The 17,839-nt window shown below is 39.3% G+C and overlaps 1 protein-coding gene across 10 annotated transcripts in view; it reads right to left on the bottom strand.

Annotated features, from left to right (window-relative positions):
- The window catches only part of PDLIM5 (PDZ and LIM domain 5), a 126,551-nt gene that overhangs the window by 80,884 nt on the left and 27,828 nt on the right, over positions 1-17,839 (bottom strand). For all 10 annotated transcript variants that reach the window (XM_068187545.1, XM_068187547.1, XM_068187549.1 and 7 more), the window contains exon 3: positions 3,337-3,488. In XM_068187545.1, coding sequence (XP_068043646.1) covers positions 3,337-3,488 — 152 coding nt within the window. The remainder of the gene's footprint in view (positions 1-3,336; positions 3,489-17,839) is intronic.

Here is a 17,839-nt window from a genome sequence, read left to right on the forward strand (position 1 = left end):
ATGCATTGCACCTGTGTGCCCTCTGTTCCCTTTGGTGATGGTCAGTGCACCTGGGCACTCCATGGCTCATTGCTGTCAATGCTGCTCACCTGCTTTTCACAGCTGTAGCCCATTGGGGATGAGGCTGGCCACAGCCCCACCCCAACTACTACAAACTGTCCACCTACAATATAATATGAAAAATGAGCAAGTAACATGCTTACATTCAAATTTAATTTCAGAACTGAAAAAATGATATAACTTCTATACTAAACAATGAGACTTGTTTACAGAACCTATTGATTTTAAAGACATACACCTGAAAATACTTGCCAATACATGCAAATGCTAAGCAACTACTACTGCACACAGGGCTGGCAAAGCACAATATTGTCCATTTGTACCTCTAAGCAAAGTAGACTTGCAATTGTGTCAGCTGGACCTCCAGCTCCTTTCCAGGGCATACAACAATTCCATGTTTAAAAAACCTAGCTGTGATACTGCCTTACACAGAACGAAGGGAAACTTTTATTTGTCCTTCAAATATTTTGCCAACATTCAATTACAAGTTACAAAACATCTGAATTGGTTTTCCACACGAGTTATTTGCATATCTGCCTACATAAATATACTGCTTTAAATCTGTAACTAAAGGTTTTGAAGGCAGTACTTTAAATATTGCTTCCAACCTCCCAAACAAGCTAATTCTTGCCCCTTATTTAGTTTCTCCTAATTTTATTTTTTCTACTTTGCACATGAAGAAGAGAGGAAGCCAAGTGAAAACCTAAATAGGTTAACTATCAAGTTAAAATATTTATAATAAGGAATCTGATTACAAAGAATTCCCTCTCTTGCCTTTGCCATAGACTACAGATGTTTCCTTTGTAGCTTTTAAAAGGTATTTCTATAAAGTGTCACCATGCCCTGACCACTTTGCAAACTGGGGTGCTGGAGTACATGCTCAAAGTAACACCACTAACCATCTAACCATTGTGTTCTTTTAAAGCAGCAGCAAACCAGGGCAGTATCTCAGAATTGATGGACTCTTTCAAAACTAACCTCAACATCCTTGCATTGTAGTTCAAACTATCAGCGGACTGTGTGAAAGTAGATAAAATCTCAGAAGTAAAAATGAAAGATAAATAAAAAGCAGTAATAGCAAAATAAAATATGTTTTAGATTTTCCTATTCTCTGGCACTAACCCATATTTTGAAGGCCAGCTTTGCTTCACATTATCTCCTTAATCTTGCATGTGAACAGTAACAGCTTAAAATATTTTATTTATTTCTGTTTCATTTTGGGAGAAGAGACAGGAACAGAAAAATATAATTATGGAGAACACTCAATATTAAAATGGCTGATCTTGCCCCCTGTTTATACTCTCAAGCTCCCTCCCCATGAGCAGTAAGCATCTCCAGTTAGCATGAGTTAGTCTGACTCCAAGAAGCATCTTCTTCCAGGCTATAAACAAACAACCAAAGAAGATCTGTTAAACAGCAGGGCAAAGAAATTTTTACAGGCAGAGGAACCAGGAGAACACTGCCTATACCTTTGGTTACTTGGCATACAGTCAGAATTCAAAACAGCTTAGACCAAGAGACTACAAAGCAGCAGAGCCACAAGACACATCTGTCACACCCCCAGATGCCAGGACCAAGGCTATTCCTTTGATCCCTGTTAGTCTGATCCTGACTTGGCCTTCAGCTGTCAGGTAGCCAACAGTGGTGAGTCAGATGCTACACTAAGTAGGAAGGCTGAGAACAGCAGGGGATCAGGCTAACTCATGATTAATTTGATTTTCAAACTACTCATCTCTGTACCTAACCAGAAGCAGCCTCAGACAAGTTATTACCTGACTGGGACACACCTGCCATGACTTTCCTATATCCAATATTAACCCTGCCCATACAATTATGGTGACAGAAGAAAGTGGGCCAACCCACCCACCTGCTGCAGTGACTCAGTGGGTCCTGGAAAGTGCATTTCTGAGCGACCTGCTGGTCTCCTTGGGAGTCAGAAAAGCAAATGACACACTAGATACAACATGCAGTTCTTCTAATGAGCTGGTATAATACCTGTCTTTCATCAAGAAACTTTTAATGCCAGCTTTACAAGTTTCACTCAGGGAGATGCCCTGGGCATGAACCGCACCACAAGGTACTCCTTCCTTTCCTCAGACTGAGCAAAGGAAATCCCTTAGTCAGGGTAGCTAAGCACCAAAGCACAGGACAACAGGAAAAACAAGAAAAAAGAAGCAGTGCTGCAGCCTCTTACAGAAGAGAGCACTCACACAACCATTCAAATACATGGCACTTAGGGCTGGGAACAAGCAACTGCCACCCTGGAGATGGATGTCTGTCAGATCTGCAACCACATCATCTCTTTTTATTCTAACACTGATTAACTCACTGAAAGATGTAGTCCTTTCATTAAGGGGAGGATAATTTGCCGCAAAAAACAGTCAATAACTGGTGAAGAGCTAAGGTATCTCATCAAGAAACTTTGCACTGCTGAAGGCAGGCCTGAACAGCAATCATGGCCTACAACTGCTGCCGTTTTCTTTGAAAACAAGAAGAGATGCTTTTCCCTATGTGATGGATTCACAGGCCAATCTAGCTAATCTTCTAGCAAAAAACATTTAGCCCTGGGAGGCTTTTGAGAATGGGAGTAATTTATTGTTTTTGCTGCTGCTCATTCTACTTCAGGTTCAATAACCCATATGTGAGCATCCTGCCCCTCTCCTGCAACAACTCCCAAAACACAGCCCCAGGCTATACCAGAAATATGCTGGAATTCAATAAATTCTATGATTTAGTAATGAGGTTGGGCCAAGCTGTAACTTCTATAGCATACACTTCAATTAGCAAAGGGAGGCTGCTACTTGGTGACATAGAGGTAGCACTATGGTGGAAACATCTCCCAGACTCTGAGCAGAAGTATTTTGATCCATTTAACTCATGGGTTAACTATTTAAATCTATCATTCTGTTAGCCAGTAAGAATGGTGCTGTAGGCCTTGACCCAAAAAAATGTTCCTAGTCACTTGGTGAAGGGGAAAAAGGCATTAATAAGACCTGCTTTAAAACAGATTAATTAAACAAAACAAACTCAAAAGGAAGAGGAAATAGAAAGGTGACATAAAGCTGGAAAAGTCTTTGTCAAGCAACATAATTAACATCTAATAAGTTTTCTTAAATGCTGTAAATCAAGACAGATTATAGACTATGGCAGCATATTTTCAATCACTGACATTTAACTCCATAGACTTTGCCAAACCACTTACACATTTTTTATATCCTCCAAGCCACTGTTAGGATGATAATGAATTCTCTTTAAAAAAAGAAGAAGCTATCTTACCTTTGCAAAGTCATGTTCAAATTGCCTGTACATGCCTTGATCTTGTTTTGTGCTTCTAGATGAGTCATCCCATCCGTGCTTATCCCATCAATGGTGAGAACCACATCACCAATCCCCACATGTGCCTGGGCTGCCTTGCCACCGTCATTAAGCTGAAACATCGCAAGAATGGTAAATGAGAAACTTGGACGGTTTATGTTTATTGAACACAAAATCACAGTATTTTATTCACAGTGCTGTTTCATGGAAAGAGAAAAAACAAGACATCTTTTCTCATTTGTGAGTCCTGTGAAAATTGCTGCAATAACTATAGGTATTCATTCTTATGTCACTTCAATGACAGCAAAGAACTGCACAGTATAGTCTATTTTTCAAAATTAAACTCCACTTCTACTTTACTGGCTGGAAGCTATGGACATTCACAAAGAGACACAAGCAGGGACAGACACTCAGTTTCCTGCATTCTAAGTTCCAGCCACCTTTCTCTTCATACATGAAATTTTTCTCGCAAGAGAAGCTATAAACCAGCTTTTTCCACTCTAAAGTTTCCACTTAAAAATCTCTTCAAAGTTCATTTATTTGTCAATGACTGGTCATGTGCAGGGAAGACTCTGTTAATAGTGAAGCTGACTTTTCCCCAGCTACAGCTACCAGAAAGTCACAAGTTCAACATCACAGACAGGCTGCTTGCAGGACATTGTTTTGCCTTTCTCTCAGTAGGTTTACAGGCCCCAGTGACCTGCAGTATATTCAGATCAGGATAAGAAAAGTCTCTTGAGAAGTCTATTCTTTGATCAAGGTCACTGCCAAAGTTCAGTTCAACTGCCTTGGTCCACTTGTATGAAACAATATTGCAACAGAAACCTCTGTAAAGTTTACACTATTGGCCCCAACTGAACAATAAATCAATCTTTTCAGCTGATGCAACTGAATTTCAACTACATTCATTCCCAAGAACAGAAACAGAAATTAAAGTAACACATAGTAAGATCTATGCACTGATTTATATCCCTGATCCTCAATCTTCTAATTATTTTGTAGCAGACTGAAAAAACATCCCGAATGGTGTAAATTCCCTCTATGTTTCCAAAAGTATCTCCTACATTACAGCAGAAATGTAGTAGCTGCTGGCGCTATGCATGCAAAACCTCAGAACTCTGTCCTCTGCCTGCAAGCATGAGTCTGTTCCTTAAGGAAATCACTACTTTTAGGGAAGTGCTGCAAACAGCAGAATTACTTTATCTTCATTTCCAAAAGTAGAAGTCACCTTGAGCCAAAATGGTGCTTTAGCACATGACTCAAGAGCTGGTGATATTCAGCCAGGAGAAAAGGTGGCTCAGGGGAGACCTCATCCCTCTCCACAGCTGCCTGAAAAGAGGGTGTAGTGACATGGGGCTCAGTCTCTTCTCCCAGGTAACAAGTTACAGGATGAGAGCAAACTCATGTTATACTATAGGATGTTTAGTTTGGATACTAGGAAAAATTTCTTCATGGAAAGCACTGTCAAGCACTGGAACAGGCTTTCCCAGGAAAACAGTAGAATCACCATCTCTAGAAGTGTTCAAAATATGCATGGATAAGGCACCTGAGGACATGGTTTAGTGGTTAACATGGTGGTGCTGCTACCTTGACAGTTGGACTTGGTGAACCTTAGAGGTCTTTTCCAACCTTGACAATTCTATGATTCCATGACTTTTCAAAGGTATGCCAAAGGAAGGTTTTCATCTCCTTTGTTTTTTAACTGCCCCTGTTTTAGTTCATGCAGTAGGGACCAAGAAGTTTTGGTTCTTTGTTACTTTACAACGTACAGCCAGCAGTCTACACATCATTCACTTCAACAGGAGAAATGAGGTTACGTCTTGAAAACTGTGGGTAAAGAGATAATAATGCATGAAATATGAGGGGCTCAGTCTCTGCATTTGTGTAGGGTAAACCTGTGGAAGGTGTCCAATCAGCCTGCCTGAAATGGTTAATGCTTTCCTAAAATCCAAGCAACCAGAAATACATGACAGTTGTGACGTGTATTGGATGGCATCTAAAGACAAATACTTTACCTTAGAAAAAATATTGTGTAATGTTGCAAGACATATGCAAATGCAAAACTCCAAAAATATTGCCATTTGACAATATATAGACTAAACCCAAAAAATTTCACATGCCATCACTGCTGGCATTTTTCAACATCAATTCCATACTTGCTGATTGCAGTAGCAATCTTGAACAATAAAAAAAAACAGAGAAAATTTTCAACAAAATCAGAAAAATTGTCCCATTTGATGTTAAACTGGTGAAGGAAGGGGTCTGCGATCAAGGAAGACTTGTCATATCTTCAGATGCAAAATAGCAGCCAGGCCCTCAGCATTACAAATCAACATAGCTATTTTAGCCAGAGTTGAAACCAGAGGGTGCTAACAAGGAAAAGTCAGCAGAGCAAGGAAGTAAAGTAAGAGGCAAAGGAAAAAGGCGACAACCTGATTTCAGAAAAAGTATTTGACTTGCTGAAGTCATAAGGATTTCAAGTTGTATTGTGAATCCTTTTACAAAAGGCTTCAACAAAAAAGCCCAGTCCTCCAAAATTGGGTCTTCATACCCAAATTGTGAGTTAAGAGGCCTGATTACTATAGAACACCAATCAAGGAAGCTCACAAGCATATAGAAAGCTATGACCAACATAGCTATTTATAGGAAAGCTCCTCAAACCTTTGGGTGAGGGGTGGGACCTGCCATAAACAGATCCTGCCATAAACCGATATGTTATAGCACGCTGACATTTGCCAGCAAGGTCTGGAAAAGGGAAAGGAACGTAAGGGTGCTAAAAGCTAAAGGTCAAATGGATCGCTGTGATTTGTCAATAAAATTTAGCTTTCTCAGAATGTGTGCAAATGCACATGATGCTGACATCTTGTAATTTGTGATGAAAAAAGAAAAAAGCAATCTATGCACTGCTCAGGACTAAGACATCAAAAGCCAGCTTCAGGATAAGTATTTTCATGGAAGGGTGGGTGGCCTTACCATCCTTAAGCATGTAAATGAAAACAAATTTCTTAATTAAAAAAAAAAAAAAAGCCAAATATTTTTAATTCTACTGGCCAACACACAAGAACCCACCACCAAGCACCTGACTTTCAAGAGGTCATTCTTAAACTGTTGCCTAAGGGGATGAAACTCTTTGCAAAAGCATGTGGGAGACCGCTGTAAAATCATTTCAGTAAAATCCCAGGATGAAATTTCCTAAAATAGGTCTTGAGAAGTGTGACAAGTCCCTAGCTATGTCCATGGGTCCTGCTGTACAGAGACCTCATTATGCCTTAGAGGTGAAGCTGTCAGAGATGTATCGAAGCAAATTACTGGACAAGAGTGTGAAGAACTGCACACACAGAGGGATGCCAGAGCAGTAATCTCCTTATCAAGACGGAGTGGATAAGACTTCTAAGTAACACCTACTGATTCTGAATAAGAGATCTGAGTCACTAAGCAGGAGAGGTGAGGTTGATACTCCTAGGAAATCTCAGCTAGAGCGTGAGTATTCCCTGAAAGTACTGGTCAGCTGTTGCAGTACAAGCTGATTTTTACTGAGCATTAATCCAGTTATAAATAAGAAACCCGGCCCAGTTCACTAAACCAGCCTCTGGGCTGACTGACAGAGGTTTCAACCAATAACATCTCTCCTAAAGGACAAGCATTTCACTAGTTCAGAGTCTAAGGGGTGTAAAGATTAAACCAGTGGCTGTCTAGACCTGAGGCATTAGAACTGCCTATAAAAGTAAGTGCTGAACAGTAAAACACACTGTTTTGCTGATGACCAAACAGAGTCTGTCGAGTGGGCTGTCTCACACCTTTGACCATTGGTCATATCAGTCATCAACCCCGGCTTCTGAACCACCTCTAGTGAAGTGGCACTGAAGCTGCAAGGGCAGTTTTACCACCAGTGCAAGAGGAATATTATCACAACTATATAAAGAAAGAAAACATCTACACTGAACACAGCAGGAGGAATTAGAGCATTTAAAATAATTAAGAATCTTTTTCAGATTGCAGACCCTGGAAGCCTCCGTTTTGACACTTCTTAGGGGCTAAACCATAAGTTACCACTACAAATACTAAATTGGAATACATAATGAAGATTACATATGACAATTTGTGTACACATTCGACCCAAAACTGCATAGATAGTCTGATTAGCTGACTCCATTCCGGACTCCACTCGGACCCGGTCCAGGTTTTCCCTTCTGTAACCATATTTATTGTCGCAATGGAAATAAACTCAATTTTTTTTTTTCCACCCAGATTTAAAAAATATTCAGCAGATGCAGAAGACTTATAAATAATATTTTAAGATTATATATTATCACCTACAGGTTTATCTCATTGCTACTTCTGTACCACTTCTTGGTTTTTTGGGGTTGTTTTTGGCCCTGTACAAGTGATTTTTTTCTTACAGTGCAAATTTAACCTTAGGAACATTATCCTGCATCAGTCACCCATAAAATACAGAGTTATCTGGCAAAAGTGGTGATCCTGAACATATCTTTATTAAATGCGCCTGTATCACCATATGGAAACAATGCAACAGGAGAAGAGTATAGCAGTAAAATATGGAGAAGAGTATAGCAATAAAATTACAAAACTAGCTATCCAATAATCCAACTAACCTCTAAGCACCACAAATATTCTTCAAATTGTTGATGGATCTGTTTTAATTCTGTATTTATAGTATGAGGCAGGTTTTTAAAGTCAATCATTAATTAGAGCTACAAAAAAGCAGACTTTTTTCCTTGATGTTACACCACAGACTTGAAAGCTACAAAATTGCCAAACCAGGAATGTTTCCTCCTACTTAATTCCATGTCTCTCTACTCTGGAAAACTCATTTGGAGACTGAAGGGGAGGCAAGCAGGAGAGACATTTCATGACCAGGCACCTGCTGAGGCCACTCACTCCTGCAGCCCCCAGCAGGAAACCTCGGCCCCTCCCCAGCAATCAGCTACATGCATGAAAGCCAAAAACCAGCCTGTGCCATGAAGGGCGCTTTTTAACAAACACAAGTGAAATCACCCATCTAATGTTAGATTACAGTTTTCTTCTGAAAAAAAAAAAAAAAAAAAAAAAACTGAAAAAATTAAGAAAATATTGTTGTTCTAGTGGTTCTTAACATCAGAATTCCAAAAGCACAAATATTGTCCAAAACCACGTTCCAAATGGAGACAGAACAAAAGTAAAGCAGATCTTTATCCAGGATGGACTTCAAAATCAAGGTATAAAAACTAATCTCAGCATAGTTTTATAACTCAGGTTTTGAAATGCAAACAGCCCAGAATACCCTGGAATACAATTGTTTTATTAAGCTAAATTTTAGCCAGCACACTATTTTGTTTTGCAATAACCAACAGCTTTTTTACCTTTACTCTTAAGCTTCAGTTAGATATTTGGAACGAGTCTTTCCAGGGCAACTGAAAGTGTGCACACATACATGCATCTATCTCTGAATCAATGTAATTTGCAACCTAATTAATTTTTATTTAACACATAACCACCTATTTCTCCCTCACATGACTAAGAAGAAAACTTGACAAGCAAATCTTCTTTGAGCTCTCATTATTTTGCTTTTATGCAGTAATAAATGAATTACTTAAATCACAGTCGCTCATAGGACAAAGGCCTATTGACTAAAGATGGAGGCTGCCTTCTGTGTTTTCCAAACTGCTTGCCTTGAAACTATCCTAGCTGCAACCACGTTGTATGATGGTACATCACAATGACTTTCCCAAATAAACAGTTTTGTACTCTGACTGTAAATAATGTTCTCCCATTGCACAAACATCCTTCAATGTTATCTGCAACTTTCCCTGCGAATGTAACTAACTCATTGATCCTGATTTAAAACTCCTTGGGCTAGCTGATATCCCTCCAGCTTGATTTTTACCTCTCAAGCATTTGATCCATAGTTGGCTGTAGCAATTCAGTTTAAAGTCATGAATAATCAAAGCAGAAAGCAACCAGACAATGATCTTTGTGTCATTACTGCTCCAGCTTCTCTTTTAGTCTACATTTTTCCCTATAATAAAGTGTTTAAAATAAGTAAAAAGCCAAAACACAACATAGTCATTTAGAGAAAGAACATTACAGAATAACTTTGCAGCATCACAACACAAGCAAGGGGGCAAACTCTTTCATCAAACAACGTTCTGCCTTTTCAAACCACAGGGCTTTATCTCCTTGCTACAATACACTTCATGGTAGAATTTACACTCATTACCTGTTACTACTTTGTTTATCCCTAGCTTTGTTTCACCTGACAAAAATATCACCTTGCACTGATAATCAGTATTTTAACTGCTACCTCACAAACATACATAGAGCTAAAAGTAAGCTAGAAGCACCCCTTGGGTGAATTAATGAAAGAGAGGAACAGAAGCTCACTCCAAAATGCAATGGGGGGGACACACTAATGCTCTGTAGCAGCACCAACTCCATCACAAAAATTGCACACATGACCTGAGTCCTGTTCTCCCAGGACCTCACAACCCACAAAGCCTGAGCATGGAACACTCAGGGCCAACACTGACCACCACAAGCACAAACAGGGTAATGCAGTGCTCCGGCATGATACACCTAATGAGATGGCTCATCAAAGCTATTCCTCACCTGCTTCCCTGATGGGAAGGAAGCAAAAACCTACACTCCAGACTCCTGGAATGTCTGGGACACTTGAGGTCCAGCTTAAAACTTCTGCATGAAGGGAAAAAAAAAAAGCATCAGAGCACCTGCTCTTTGTGGCAAATAAGCTTCCTCTGTACTCAATGGAAACTGAGAGCTGTATCGTGTTCCTCAAGCCTTTACTACAGCAATATTATTCACATAGCCAACAGATTAGCCAGCCAGCTTTGATAGTCACTTCCAAATCAAGAACACACATACCAGTTTTAAAGTCCAGATCAAATTTATACAGCTGAGTTATAAGAACTCTAACACGGGGTTTGCTGTGGAAAGCGCTGACACAAGCAGCTATAAAAAGGGGTTATGAGGCAGTCCTTTAAATAAGCTAAAGCTTTTCCCCAAACAAAGCAGGGATCAAAGTTAGCTTAGGTCAGAAAACCTGTCTGATTACCAGAGTACTTTGCTATGTATCACCACTATGAAACCCTGCCCCTCACTTCGCTCCATGTGGCTGTACTCCCACCTGCTACATTTTAATTTCCCTCCTTTTTCTCCCTATGACTTTAAAGGTGTTTTCAGACTGATTTATAAAGCTGTAACCGAAGGCATGCACCGCACAACCATTAAATCACCATTAAAGATAATGTATAAGGAAAAAAGTGTAAGACAAAGCATAACCATTCTTCTTGGTCCGGCTATGGACCCCAACAGCAGGTTGCATCCCGGTCCTGGTGAGAGGGCTGCCCTCGCCTCCTGGCCTGTCCTCCCAGGTTCCCCAGGTCTGCTCCATCCCTTTCCCTCCATACACAGCTCCATTGCTGTGATGCAGCAGTGACTCGGTTGAAGCAGACCCAAACCAGCCCTTTCACTCATTACAGCCCAAGGGAAAATGGGGAGAGCCCACAGGCATCCAACCATTTTGCCAGCAAGGAACCACAAAACCAACTCTCACATTTCATTCTCAGTTCTGACAGCAGTAACCCCAACAAGCAACATATATTTTAACATGATTGAGTTGTGTATACCTATAGTCCCACATTCAGAAATTATGTCAAAGAAAAATGAACACAGTTTAAGTTTTCCTTCTAAGCAAACATGGCTGAGCATGCCTGTGGGTTCATATTCTAGGAAAAAGATAAATGGTTTCAAGATAAATGGTTTCAATCTTCTCTTTTTTCTTAAAATTTTTCTCTTACTGTATTGCAACCTTTAATATTTATCTACTGTCTTCCACAAAAACAAATAAAAAAAGCAGCAAATAAAACCAAACTAATTTGATTTTGGCACTTTAAATGATGTGTTGCATGCAAAAATCACTCATTCTATCCATCCATGCATGCACTAAATGTGGAGTTATGCATCTACAGAGGAGCATGAGAAGATGTTCACTACTTAAAACAGGAGAGGCACCACATAGCTTAGATCACTCTTACACGCAATTGGGTTGATGCAGAAAAGAATACAAATATATACATTAGGTTTATGAAGCAGAGTAACTGCACCATGTGCAAGCCTTTTGAATATGTGCTCTTTTATTTTACTATCACTTAACACCAAACAAATGAACTTGAATGCCAGCAGCAGCTCTCAGCTTCCCTCTCTTACCACAGAACAGGTTGCTAATAAGCAGGAACAGTTTCTACATGCCAGTGTCAGAAGGACTATTAACTGGTGCCACCTCTCACTTGTCATGGCTTGACTGATCATGGATTCCTTGCAGCTCTGATCTTCCGTGAGCAAGAACCTTTGCTACCTCTCCTCCCTCCCTTATGACAATCCAATTGCTGTGGGATGTAAGGAAGCAGAAACAATTTCAGAAAAGGTACCTTCAGCTTTCATTTTTGACAGAATGCCACTATCTTGTGATTACTGCAAATCCAGTAGCAGTTATTAGAAAGTACAATCTCTGCTTTTGACCTTGCTGGTGTGAAAAGGAAGTACCTAATTACATAGAGTAATCAATTCTGGGATAACTCATGTCTTTAACATATAGCTTAAACATTTTATCCAGGTACTAACACACAAGTTAAAATAGGGAAACACCAACTGGAATTCAAAGGATTACTAAAATGAGGAAGAAGTCACACTCACATCAAAGAAGGATAAAGAAACTAATCTGTTCAAGTATAGCTCTGTTGGTATGTAACAAGACTAAGCATCTGGTCTTGCTCTTCCAAGCCACTAGCATTCAGGAGAACAGACATGAAAAGATTGCCACCAAGATAGGATGGGCAATAACTTCTTGACTAACAAGATATAACTAATGTTCTGATTTGGAGACGAAATCGTGTCACAATGCCAAAAAACAAGTTGCCAAAAGGACTAAGGCAAAATAATTCAGACATTGTGACTAGAATCATATTTGCTGGAAGTGCATGGGTAATTCCAAAAAGCTTTTGAAAAATACTTTTGAAACACTTAAGTGATGGAAAACCATTTACAGTCATGTGCCAAAATGTCTGAAGACATTTAAGGCCCTATCCTCCTTGAGAGAATGCTTAGCTTTCACTAAGCATTCTCTCAAGGAGCTCAGTTGTGTTCTCATGCTGCCAGCATGCCTTAAGAGCCCTATTTATTTTAACTGGCTGTCTTCCCTCTGATGAGTATTCGCCTGTTCAGACAGTTTACAGAACTGATCCAGGTTCCTCCCTGGGAAACTATATGCCAGTGGGTAAAAAATACTGCCTACTTAATTTCTCAGAGAGACAGAAAGAGAAAATGAAAAGAAAATGTAGCTAGAAACACAACACAAACTTTGTATGGTTGCTTTAGCTTTTGGGAGCTGCATATCTCTCCTCCACTAGTAGTTAGTTTTTTGGGTTTTTTTTTTTGGACAACCAACACAAATTAACTCCACAACTAAAGCACACGATTTCTTAGGCCTGACAAACAGGCAACCCCTCAGGAACCACTTGATTGGTATCAGAACAGACGCTTCAAGCCTCTCTCATTTGGAGCAAACAGTTTGGAAACTTACTACGTTTTATTGCTGGGACCTCCTGAACAAAAAGCAAAGCAGAGTCAGTTTTCTCTAAAGCCGCTTAAGTGTGAAGCGACAAAAGGGACTGAAATCAGCTACTTCCAAAAAAATTAATTCCCATCCTGTAAAGGCCATACATATGATGATGTCTGCAGAGTATAAAATGGTATATGTCCTCCCTTCCCAGACAGTGTTATGTTTATTCTTTTACAGATGATAAAATTAGTTCAACTGAACATCTATCTCCTTTTTAATCTCAGTAGCCAAATATGTGCCATCTTGTTTCCATAAGGTTTTCATGGTCTATGATTTAGCTCCTCTTAATGGGATATACCTTTTCTGCATCAAATGTGATGCAATCACCCCATGTTTACCAGAACAACCAATTTAGAAATACAAACAGCACGATACATTAAACTGTGTAATTTAAAGATATATTTATTTTTTCTTTTCAGCACCTCTCCCAGGACAATAAGCCTTGTATATGGCAGTGGTGAGAAGGAAACACAACTAATGACACAATTCTACACATGAAAGCGAAGCAGATAATGAAGTGGGGGGCCAGTGGCAAGAAAATGCTACTACAAATTGAATCCCTCATGATACACCAGCCATTGCTTCACTTTGCCCTATCCAGAATCCAGGCATGCATAAACAAGCAGAAAACAACCTGCTTGCTTCAAAGAACTGAGATAATGTCAACCTGCACCATATAAAGTAAGGAGAAAACAGAGGCAAGTTCAGGCACTCCAAGAATTGGTTATTGGCACAAATCATCTGTCCAGAGAGGACAACTCACCTGAATGGCATCCCAAAGTGTCACTCTGCAAAAACTATTTAAGTCCATCTCAAAGTGAAACCCAAGCCCAGCAAAAAGAGCCACCACACCCACTGAGCTAGCAGAAGAGGCTGGAGACTGAGCTGCACTTGTGCCAGCTCTCTGTTGAGCATGCAGTTCAGCACCAAGGAGGAAATACACAAGAAATACATCAGAGTGCACAAACTCCTCCATGTTACATCAATAGGGGCTTCATATTTTAAGTATAAAGGCCCTAAGGCTTATGGCATCTCCCTTTGGTAACATGAAAGAAAAAGGCAATCTTAAACATGTGAAAGATGACAACTCATTTCAGATAAATAAGCATGCTCTGAAGTGCATTGAAAGTAACAAATAAACCAATCATGGGTAATATGCTGACAGTGCCAAACCTTCAGAAAAGCACAGTTCTATATGTATGTGCCTTCATGCAGTGGAGAGAGAACTCCTTAGGATTTAGTCAAATGCAAATTTCCAGCACAAAGAAATAAAACAAAAATAGGAGACATTAGTAAGTCCTTGTGGGTATCTTGCCTTTTATACATCAAAGGAATATTATAGCAGTCATTTGTTTTAAGCCAGTCACATACTGGCTAAAACCCCAAGTATTAAATATTGCAGAAAAAGAGTCCAATAAAAAGCCCTCAGAAAACAAGAAACACATTTTAAAGCAATTGCATATTATTTACTGAATTCATACAGCTGTTTTTAGCTAAGACACAGAAATCTTTATCATAAGCTAATAAAGCTCATGAGAACATATAACAATTTCCAAATTTAATTTTCCATTTTGAAATTATTTATATACATATATACACATGCATACAATACACAGTTTTAATTTGCTTGACTTTAAACATTACTATTATGTGATGCTTTTATACAGTTCCAGGTGTGGGGGTTTTGTGTATACATTTTTAATGCATGTAAAACACTGGATATGTTACTATAGACAGTAGTATACATATATATTCTTTTAGAAAATATTTGTGTAAAAATATTTATTCTTACACACACCTCTATATAAAGAAAAATGCATTTGCCCTCTATGCTAGAGACCTGTGTGAGAAGATCACATGAAAATTATCAGTGTTTTTATTTAGGCACTGTACAACAAAAAGCAGTTGTCCAGAGTAAACAGGGAGCTATTCAGCACAAATTCTCTGACTGCAAAATTAAGACCCTCATGTTACGTAAATTTTCCTTCAATTCAATTCAATTGCCAAAGGTATTACAGACATGTAAGATTAAACATAAACCCAGGCAAAACCTCCTTGCTAAAGCTCCAGAGAGGAAAATGCTTGTGTACTTGTTGCAGCTGAGAACTCTGTCAAAATTTCTTGCTGCTATATTTTAGCCATCCTCTGAGTTTTGCTGCTGAGAGTTGCACTGTAACTAATTATAGTAACCTAAAGTCTGAGTTATGCTGCAACATGTTTTTTTCTTCCTTGGACATCTGGAGATCTGCAAGTTACACACACAGCTAAACAATGAATAAAGCTGGTTATCAAATAGCTCTGAAAAAACAATGAAGAAAACTCAACTCTTCAAATGCATTTCCTGCAACAGTCCACCACTTGCTCTCAGCTTGACACTGTGCAGTGGAATGTGTCCAGCCATTCAAAGTCTGGGCTTGCAGAGGAATCCTGTAAGCTTAAGCCTGTTAGCCAGGACAGCTTTCTGGAGTATTTTCTTTCATTTTCACTTTGTTTTTTTCCCTCCTCCCCATTTGTATATATGTAGCCCTACACTGCCAAACTAAAATCAGAGGACATTGCAAAGTTAAGACACAGAAAAAGAAATCCTCCCTATCCGAAACAGAGTTTACAATTAATATTGTCACTTCTGAGGAAACAAATATTTAAATCATTTTGAGTTTTAAATTTTGGGACTAAAACCAAGACTGATCTAGCATGCTGGGAAAAAAAAATCCTATATACACTGGTGGTTACAGGGCAAAGCTTGGAAACAATTCCAAGTAAAACAACAAAACACAGTATGCATTCATTCGTTCAACTTGATCCAAGACTGATGGTATGGAAAGCCTGCAGGTTTTTTTTCCTGGTATTTTTGTTTGGTGGGTTTGGGTGTATTTTTTCATTTGTTGGTTCTTTTGTGGATTTTTTTAGTGTGTTTTTTTTTTTGTTTTTTTTGGGGGGGGATGTTTTATGTTACTATTATTGCTGACAACTGTACAAAATATTAATCCTTCACACAGGAGTCACAGGTTTCCATGTTATTTAAACCCTTCTCAATCTCTGAGATCCAGATACAGCCTGTTAAATGCCTTCAAAGCTAAAGAGTAAAAGGCTGGCCAACACACAAGGAGAAGGCTTTTGAAAAACATGATCATACAGCTGACATATTAAGTCCATGAAACTTTTAAGGCATGTTATTTCAGGGTTTTTTTCACTAACTATTCAACAGCAGCTACAACTTTTACTGTAGGAAGACTCCTGCTAGATTTCAAGTAATTTCTTAAAGTAAATATTACTTAAAGAATTGCTGGAAATAAGACATTGGAAAAGATTTATAAAAAAATAACAACGGGTACTTGCTTCTTTTTTCGTCTTGTTTTCTTGAATTCGGCATCAACTATACCAAATGAAGAGAGAAGTTTCTGGCCCTTATAAATAGTGCTCTTTTTGACCCATATTTGGGTTACAGCCACGATGATTTGGCTTTTTTGTCTTGCCCTACTACCCTGATCATTTCTCAATTTTGTATACCTCAAGTTTGTGTAGGCCACTCATGAGTAAGGCCCTAGTGAAAGCTGGTAGTGTGAGTGACGACCCATCCTTTGGCAGAAGAAAGACAATTTCAAAACTAGAAGACATTCAGAATAAATAATATTGGATGTTCACTGCTGAAACCTTATCCTCAGAAGAGATTCTCCACATCAGTCCAAATCCAAGAAAAATTATGGCTCTCTAAAGCAGTGAATATCTCTTCACTTACCAACTAAAAACAGCAGGTGGGAATATACAAGCAAAGCGAGTACTTGCTCCTTCCCCACAGCAGGATGCATCCATCAGATGTGACAAACCTTCAAACACACACTTCTACACACACCAGCATATAACTCACTTCAGTGAGACATAAACCTTGAGCAGCAGTGCATTAATGTTTGCAAAACAGCTCAAGACAAAAGAAATCAACTTTCAGCTGCAAAACTTGGGTTGGGGGAAAAGAACCCAACCAAGCAAAACTGCCCCTATATATATATGTGAGACAAAGAATGCAGACAGTTTCCAAAATCTCTGAGGCTCCACCTTTAGTTTATGGGAGTAATTTAAAAAAGGCAGAAATATCACAGTCCTGCCCATTCTCTCTCTCCCCAGATATCATCAGGCAGGGTAAAAAGGGTTATGCTGAGGCTATCACAGACTCAGGCTTGGCCACCAGAACAAGAAGGGTCCAATGGCTTCCCACCCATGACCATGATTCAAGGAACGCTTTATCAATCATCAAACAGCAACAGCACCTCTAGTCCTGCTTCGGCAGGTGGAAGGCAGTAATAACAGCACACATGGAAGCAGAAAGTGAGAGCAGTCAGTGACCTTTGGTGAGCAATGTTCTCAAGTCATATAAGCTGGTGACATCAAGGATTCACATCAGTCTGATCCAAAAATGCACTGTTTGCATATTTGCTGCCTATTTAACAAACCAATTCTAGGGGAAAGCTTTCTTCTCATAAACACATAATTTTTGATTCAATCCTTTTCTAAAAGGAAATGTTCAAGGGAACAATGAAAATGCCACTGAAGGATCTGAGCTCTTCAAACAGCCATCCATCACGTCTTTCTTGGATTTAACAGCTTCAGACATTCCTCTCTGGCCACCTATTAGAAGGCATCAGATATCCTAAAATTACATAACCTACCAGAGGCTGGTCCTGCATTTCCAGCACATGTCCCTGAGTGGCTCTTCCAGACACTGAATGGTCTGGAAGCATTTCATGCTTCTCACTAGTGTTCAGTTACAGCCCATACCACTAATCCGCAAAAAGGTTTGATTTTCCAGGGAGCACAGGGGTGTTTTCCTTGTCC

Source organism: Anomalospiza imberbis, chromosome 4, assembly GCF_031753505.1.
Source record: "Anomalospiza imberbis isolate Cuckoo-Finch-1a 21T00152 chromosome 4, ASM3175350v1, whole genome shotgun sequence".
NCBI lineage: Eukaryota > Metazoa > Chordata > Aves > Passeriformes > Viduidae > Anomalospiza > Anomalospiza imberbis.